The sequence below is a fragment of the Sander vitreus genome, chromosome 2, assembly GCF_031162955.1.
Source record: "Sander vitreus isolate 19-12246 chromosome 2, sanVit1, whole genome shotgun sequence".
NCBI lineage: Eukaryota > Metazoa > Chordata > Actinopteri > Perciformes > Percidae > Sander > Sander vitreus.
The window spans coordinates 8,934,893-8,943,289 of record NC_135856.1 but is presented as its reverse complement, the minus strand read 5'-3'; the positions used below and the strand labels follow the sequence as shown (position 1 = coordinate 8,943,289).

At 39.4% G+C, this 8,397-nt stretch overlaps 1 protein-coding gene across 1 annotated transcript; it reads left to right on the top strand.

The window, feature by feature from the left end:
• Positions 1-989: 989 nt before the first annotated feature.
• Positions 990-7,841, top strand: LOC144529276 (retinol dehydrogenase 8-like). Its single transcript, XM_078268286.1, has 6 exons — positions 990-1,290; positions 5,267-5,428; positions 5,538-5,717; positions 5,987-6,080; positions 6,842-7,025; positions 7,142-7,841. Exons 1-6 carry the CDS (start codon positions 1,185-1,187, stop codon positions 7,367-7,369), a joined length of 954 nt encoding a protein of 317 aa, XP_078124412.1. The 5' UTR covers positions 990-1,184; the 3' UTR covers positions 7,370-7,841.
• The last annotated feature ends 556 nt before the right edge of the window (positions 7,842-8,397 follow it).

Sequence of the window (8,397 nt, the reverse complement as noted above, 5' to 3'; positions counted from 1 at the left end):
AAATGACAAAAACAACAAAACATTTCAGCAGAAAAAGAAATGTGTCTTATCAATAACGAAGAATGGCACATTCTACTGTGTATTGACAACTGACACACTATGATATGTGCACATGAAGCAGAGGGCTAGATTAAAGGTGTAGGTATTAAATTCACCTGACACTGTAGTTTCATGTGAGTAGGAATTATTCATCTTGCAGCAGCATTTTTTTGTCTTTTGTGAAGGTGAGAGGAAAAGAATAAGTGCTGAAATAAAGATACTTTAAATGTGATGTACAATAATCATTACTAGTAAATGTTTTGGTAACAGTGCTGTTTTGGTAACTGAAGTAATATGCATGTAGGCGCACAAACAGACTTTTTTTTGTAAAGAAAAAAGAGAAAAAAATAGATTCCAGGAATATTTCCAAACGCTCTTCCTCCTGCTTCAAGTGGGTTGTTTTAAGACTGGCAGCTACTCTCAGGTGTTGAAAGTGTTTGTGTGTGTGTGTGTGTGTGTGTGTGTGTGTGTGTGTGTGTGTGTGTGTGTGTGTGTGTGTGTGTGTGTGTGTGTGTGTGTGTGTGTGTGTGTGTGTGTGTGCGTCCGTGTGCGTGTGCGTGTGCGTGAAAAAGAGAGGGAGACATGCAGAGACATTTTGTACTTGTGTGTGTATCTTTTGTTTCATCTATTATTATATATCTCACTCTGCCAAAAAAATACATCTTCTGGCATCATCATGTATAATGTAGCCAGATTTGTGTTGGCTTTGAATAACAGAAGTCTTTCCATTGATAGAGTTAGACAGATATGAAGAATAATCATATTGACCACTGGGGGGCGCCGCATCTCTTTGCCGAGCAGAAGCTGACTTTCACCTATCGATATGTGACTTTAAATTGGTGCTTATCAATTTGTTCTTCACACTGTTGGTCGGACACCTCTGACAGGCAGAGGGTTTATTAAGTTTCAGATAATGCCATGGCAATATTTTTCCGTCATGGACTAAAATAAAGAAGTTGGACATGACTCCCACGGGACAGCGAGCGTTTACTGGATAGATAATCTCACTGTTGTTGTACTCTGTCCATGTGACTCTCTCTCTGTCTCTCTAATCCACTTACAGTTGATCTCACCTTAAATAGCCACTCAGCCTGCAGAGCTGCTGGTGTCTCAGGGTGACAACAGAGCAGAGAGGCAGGGGAGCCATGGTGAGTCCCGGGCAGAAAGTGGTGCTGATCACCGGCTGCTCCTCCGGTATCGGTCTGAGGATGGCCGTGATGCTGGCCAAGGATGAACAGAAGCGCTATCACGGTAAGTGCACTGTGTGTGTGTGTGTGTGTGTGTGTGTGTGTGTGTGTGTGTGTGTGTGTGTGTGTGTGTGTGTGTGTGTGTGTGTGTTAGAAAGAGCGAGAGAGAGAGAGAGAGAGAGAACATTCAATTGCAATTTGCTTTAGCACATCATGTAAATAGGCTACATTTGTGTTGCCAAAGCATAACAAGAAAGAATAGACAAGACGTCAATTCAATAATAAACAAACTACTACCTACCAATAACCTTATTTGCATGGTAAATGTTACATAACTTGTTAAACCCTTTATATTTGCTATCACTCCTCTACTTCGTCTGCACTGTAAGGATGCTTACATAATGAGTGTAGTGCACATAAGAGTGTTACATAGTCCACACGATTATGAAGACTGAAGCCACTGTTTCTACTGAGGAGTGATTTCCATCTAAAGAGATGCTGACATGCTGTTTGCAGCGGTTTAAATATATATATAAATCAATCTGAACCACATAAGAGTAAATGAGGATCCAATTTAGAATCAATAACAAAACTGTCTGATCCTAGAAAATGAATGGGAATAAATTGATAACTGGATACAATGGAGCAAATTCGAGGCTGTGTTCATTACTGAACCCTGAAGAGGAAACTCTGCATCCTTCACTATTTCATCTCCCCGCAGGGAGGTCAGAGGTCACAGTCAACTTTCTGTGGTCCAGATACAAAAAAAGATTTATCTTTTGATTTAACCCACTTTCTCTTTTATTTTTAAACCTAATTTGTCTAATTGCTGGCGGTCCTCTTAACGGACCATACCAATGTTTTTTTTTCCATGTGTCAGCCCATCAGTAAAAACTAAAAAAATAATGTATACTTTACATTATACTTTTAAAAACGTGAATGAATTGTTTCTATTGTTCCAGTTAACTATTGGTTTCCATTTCATTTTCATACTGTAGTAAAGTTTATTAGTGAGTTATATTATCGTTATAAGGTAAAGCAGTGCAGACCTTTTAAAATCAATCTGCACTTACAGTAGGCTACACTGCATTACCATGCAATGACTAAAACTGACAAAACAAGTCATGCAGCCTCACAAGACTCAAGCAAGTTTCACTTGCTAATTGATTTTCATGCCATATGGAAATTAATGGGAAACAATGGCTTCCTATAGCAGCAGGAAAAATACTTAGCATGCATTTGAAAAAGGTCAGCGAAAAGTATACATTCTTTTTTATTTTAAGGAGATAAAATGTAAAGTTTTATAGATGCAGGACAAGATCCCAGCTCCCTCGGCCTCCCCCCTGCCACACGGTCTCTGATCACAACTTAACCTTTTCTACGCTCAGACTGCAGAAAAATCTGATTTGTTTCTCAACAACTTAAGCATAGGCACAATTAGGCTCTTGGATACATGAGTGACGCAAAACACACATTGAAATACGATTTGAGCGGCCAAAGCCGCCGGACTGAGACGCATCTGTAAAAATCCGATTGGAATCACATTTCAAACCACCTCCAAATGTGGTTTGAAATGTGATTTGCAAAAATCGCATTCATGTGTTCGTTTTTGCTGTCCAGACTTTCTAAAATCAATCTGTATACAGTCTGGATATGACAAAAAAACGGATTTGAACTAAACAAGGCCAAATGTCTTACTCTTATGCATGTAACAGCAGAAAATAACTAAAGCCCCACTACAGCCTTGGTTAGGCTAATTATGGGTCGGCTTGCTGAGCTCCATAGTGGATGACAGGCTGGCGAGGGCTATTCCCCAACGCAGTGCTGATATGTAAACTGACTGTTGTAACAGGAGCACAGATGGTCTATAATAGGGCTACTTAAGGTTATTTTTACTACAATTACTATCTTTAGCAATATTTTCCCCATTGTTGTGTTATTCCACTTATTCAAAAAGAGAAGTCAGTTAGAAAAAATAAACGGGGTGTACAGTATGTGAACACAGTTTCCTTTGTGCTTGTGTATGTGTGTACTTTACCCTCCATTCTCACCTATCATCGCATGTCTCTGACAATATTCTCCCAGTTCTTCATGACCTTTACTCCTTTCTTTCCATTCACTGCTATGACAGGAAACATACAAAAGTGAGGATCACTCAGGATGGAAATGCACACAGACAGAACGTGTTGATGCTGCACAATCATTCATAAAAACATTTTGTACTTGACACACATATGAAGACACTGGAGTCTACACATCAACTTGTATTTATGTGTGTATCTTGTGTGGACCTACATGCAGCCTGAGGCAAAAAAAAAACTCAGTTTGACTCTCCAGATAGTGATATTGTCTTGTTTAAACCTCATTTACCTGGGCAGGTTGCCTAATCACATGCCTATTTACAGCAGCAGCCTGAAGGTGTAGTGCTGTGGGAGTGTTACATCCATTCACAAACTCACACTTGGAAGCTACCCATGGAAATTAAAGGATCATAATCATACACAGGGCTATTGGCAAACAGCAATGATTAAAAGAATCATGCCCGCACATAGGTCAAAATGGCATGACAAAGATCCAATTGAGATTGAAATATTTAAATCAACTTGCGGTTTGAAGTGTGTGGAGGTGCTACTCTTTTTATTTTTTTATTTTTATTAAAGCTGCCAATATAAAAACCACAAAGAAGTTGTGGCTAGGGCTGCACAATTAATCGCAATTTTATCAAAATCACAATATGTACTAGTGCAATATCCAAATCGCAATATTTGTTATATGTGTCAAACCATTCTAAAATTCTAAAATAAAAAGTATTGTGATGCTGCAGAGACGTCCCGGCCTACAAATCGTATCCTACAGACTAAAGAAAAAAATCTTTGTTTGGTACAGATCCTCGCAAAAAAAATCACACTTCAATCATTTTTTTAAATATCTATTTTTAAATGAAAATGAGAATAATGATGCAAAAATTATCATTCCCTCCAATATTGTGAATCATATCGCAATCGCAATATCAGTCAAAATAATCGCAATTAGATATTTTCCTAATATCGTGCAGCAATAGTTGTGGCATAGCAGAAAAGGTGTGCATGTGTCCTATCTACTCAACAATTTCTATTGTTCATGACCATACAGACTTACATTTAACACACCTTAGAGTCCATAGCCATGTTAATGGCTCGGTGAGGTTGCACTTAGGCACAGCAGTGCTTTGAACTACAAGCTGAGCTGGCAATGACAATCCTAACATGCTGATGTTTAACAGGTATGTTGTTTACCATGTTCACATCCTAGTTAAGTGTTAGCATGGTAACATGTTATTATTATTAACACTAAACAATAAAGTACAGCCGAGGCTGATGAAAATGTCATTAGTTTAGCAAGTCATAAACCAAAGTATTATTATAAAGGTAAGAGGATCACAAAGGTCAGTGGGTTCATCCCCCAGGGAACATGAATGTCGAAACTAAATTTCATGGCAGTCCATCCAAACGTTGTTGAGATATTTCAGTCTTGACCCCTAGCGTGGCTACAGTATATATAGAAAGATTAAAAACACATTTTGTTGATAACTGTTAACTGATCATTTTTTTAAACTAAAAGGGTACCTATCGACTACTGTGCTGGACAATAAAGTATGAACACCTCAACATCCTAAAACAACCGCGTGCCATTGGCTAAGGATCATGGAATATGCTGTTAAATTGTCATAAACAAATTGTACCTTCTATCTATATTTCTGTAAGGAGGTCTGTAAATAATACAGTAGATAGCATACAAGTTAGAGTGTGAAAATAAAACCACATGAACATAACAAGAGTTACTAAAGAAATACATTAAAACCAAGTGAGTTACATATACTAGAGGAACAGACTGGGGGGCTTTGTCTCTATGAACCTTTATTCAACTCCATTCACATGGCTGATAAGTACTGCAAAGCATTTTTTCAAAACTCAAGACTATTCAATATATACATTAAAAGAAATTTCTTCTGCGCTCCTCTCAATCTCTTTCTGTTTTCCCTCTTTTCCACCTGTTCACAGTCATAGCAACGATGCGTGACCTGAAACGTAAAGATAAGCTGGTGGAAGCTGCCGGGGATGCATACGGGAAAACTCTTTCTCTGGCTGTACTGGACGTCTGCAACGATGAGTCCGTCAAACAGTGTTTTGATGGCATTAAAGATCGACACGTGGACGTCCTCAGTAAGTAAAATGCATCCTCATCGCGTTGCACTGGTACGCTGTCCCAAAGTGATGTTCATACTCAACTTCTTCCTTGTCCTCTTTGATTCCTTCTTCTTCTCCTGACCAGTCAATAACGCAGGTATCGGCCTAGTGGGTCCAATAGAGAGCATCCCCATCGAAGAGATGAAGAAGGTGTTTGAGACCAATTTCTTTGGGGTGATCCGCATGATCAAGGAGGTGATGCCTGACATGAAGAAGAGGAAAGGCGGACACATCATCGTGGTCAGCAGTGTGATGGGACTGCAAGGTTAGCAGACGGTATGGTAGGGGAAGGGAGGTGAGGCGGGGTAGGGTGTCAAACGCTAACAGGGAGAAATGACAGTTTGTCAGCTTCAGTATGATGTATGTATGGATTGATGACGGACGAATGGAAGAGTGGGTGGAAAGCTGAAGGAAGACTAATGGAGTTTAAGTACTGCTGTATGTCAGTACGAAACAGTGAACAAGAAGAACTGATCTATTAAACTGTGCATGTTGTCTCAAAGTGAAATGTAAGCATTTACTGTGTTTCTATAGGTGTGGTGTTTAATGACGTGTATGCAGCTTCCAAGTTTGCTATGGAGGGCTTCTGTGAGAGTTTGGCTGTTCAGCTCTTGAAGTTTAATGTCACGTGAGTGCCCCTGATGCTACTTCTGTCATTATTAACAAACCACATAGACACAGAGTCTGACATTTAACAACAGGCTTTAATCGTGTGTTGCCTCCTCCTTTTATCTAGGCCTGAAAATCATGATTGAACCATTTCATGAACCAGTTTGATAATTAGCACTAAACTCAAAGTACAGCTGAGGTTGATGATTATGTCATTAGTATGTATGTGGTCATAATTATGAATTAGTAAGTATTGGACACATTTACATTTGCATTACAATTTTGGCCTGATGATGGCGCTGGATAAAATGTTAAATGCTTTTCTGTTACGCATTTTTATTTAGTAAATTATATTAAACTATAAATCGTTTACCAGCCACTATTAAAGGTGCCCCTCCCCCCACAAGGGAGAATGAATGCGTGTGCATGAGCAGTGATTGACACGCAGTTAGACAAAAAATATTGTGTTTACTTTCCTTACTTTAGTCGGACAGTCTAACGCTGTTATAAATCCTAAATACTGTGGTCCAAATTGCAGGGTCTAATGATACAAAAAAGTCAATTTGTTTTAATTTAGGAAGACTACGCCCAAATGTTGAAGGGATTAATAAATTACTGAAATTGTTATTGATTAATTATTCATTTGCGATATTAATCAATTAATGATTTCAGCACTAGTGTTACCCATTTGCCATTGAGCTCTTCCTCAATCTAACAATGCTCTTTTGTTGAGTACCAGTCTTCTTATGTTCCCTCTCTGTTGCGTGTCTCTCTCCTTAGATTGTCGCTGATCGAGCCGGGCCCGGTGCGCACAGAATTTGAGACAAAGATGATTGAGGAAGTGAAGCAGAAGGAGTGTCCTGGAGCTGATCCTGATACGGTGCATTACTTCAAGAATGTCTATCTTCCTTCTTCTATTGACATCTTTGAGACACTGGGACAAACGCCAGATGACATCGCCAGGGTAAGTTCACATGCAGTCTGAGTGACTTAGCTTCCCAGTGACACATCTGCAATTAATCCTGCAGGTCTGACTGGATATCTCTCTGTCTTTTTTGTCCATCCTCTCACGCTCTGCAGTGTACCAAGAAAGTGATTGAAGCAAGCAGACCGCGCTTCCGTAATCTGACCAACCCCTTGTACACTCCCATCGTAGCGCTGAAATACGCTGATGAAACTGGAGGCCTGTCTGTCCATGCCTTCTACCACATGCTCTTTAACCTGGGACCTCTAATGCACATCAGCATGACTGTCATGAAGTACCTCACCTGTGGATGTCTGAGGAGCAGGACCGTTGGACCAAACTAGAAACTTATATCTTATACACAAATGTGAAACACCTTGAGGATGTAGACCACAAGCTACCTTGGCTTAAAAACAGCTTCAAAGAGATAATCTTCTGTGAGCTGCCATATTTCCCTGTGTTTATATACAGTTATATGTTTTGTAATGAACAGTCATTTCTATATTCTCTTTTCTGTATAAGATTGTAGCTTATGGATGTGTAGATCCACACCTGAGTCCAGTTGAGTTAAAATACAACAACCATTTTAGAAATAGTTTTAGCCTACCCAGAGTGCCAAATGTGTAGGTTTTGCCCGTATTAGACAACATACTGTAGCCTGATTTTATTATTTTATCCCAACCGATCCAACTTCACATTTCAGTCTTATACTCTAATTGGTTCTGAAAGATGAGTCTACACCTTGTGTATTTGTAGCCAATGTATTTGCATCTATGTACTTACTTTTTGAATTCTGTCAATGTATTAAAGGTCCAATGTGTAGGAATTTTTCCCATCTAGCGTTGAGATCATATATCGCAATCAACTCTCTCTCACCGCGCAGTTCAAAGTACGTATTACAGCTACGGTAGCCTTCACTCTTTTTTTCTGATGACGCCGGTCTCTTGTTATTTTCAATATCCTTTTTCTTTTTCTGGGCGATGAAGAAGACTCCTGTTCCTGAAATTTGGATTTTGAATACGTGTGGTCCTCCATGTTTCCTTCTTCAAACTTGCCGGGGCCGGGAAGCTACGATACCCATTAGCAGCATTAGCAGCACCTGTGAGTTTATCATGTGACAGCGAAAACGCGAAAGGCGGAGCAGTATGTCCTGTATGTCCCTTACCGGCTAACGTATTTCAAGATGGCGCATGAATATGCATCTACCCCAGTTCATGCAAATGCAAATGTAAAATTTCAAGCCAATAGGAATACTTGGAATTGATGGTGGTGGTAAATATTCATGAAAAAGGACAAGTTTGTGAACGGGCAACACAGATTTTGATAATGAACAACTAAACACGTTACACACTGAACCTTTAAAGCAACTATT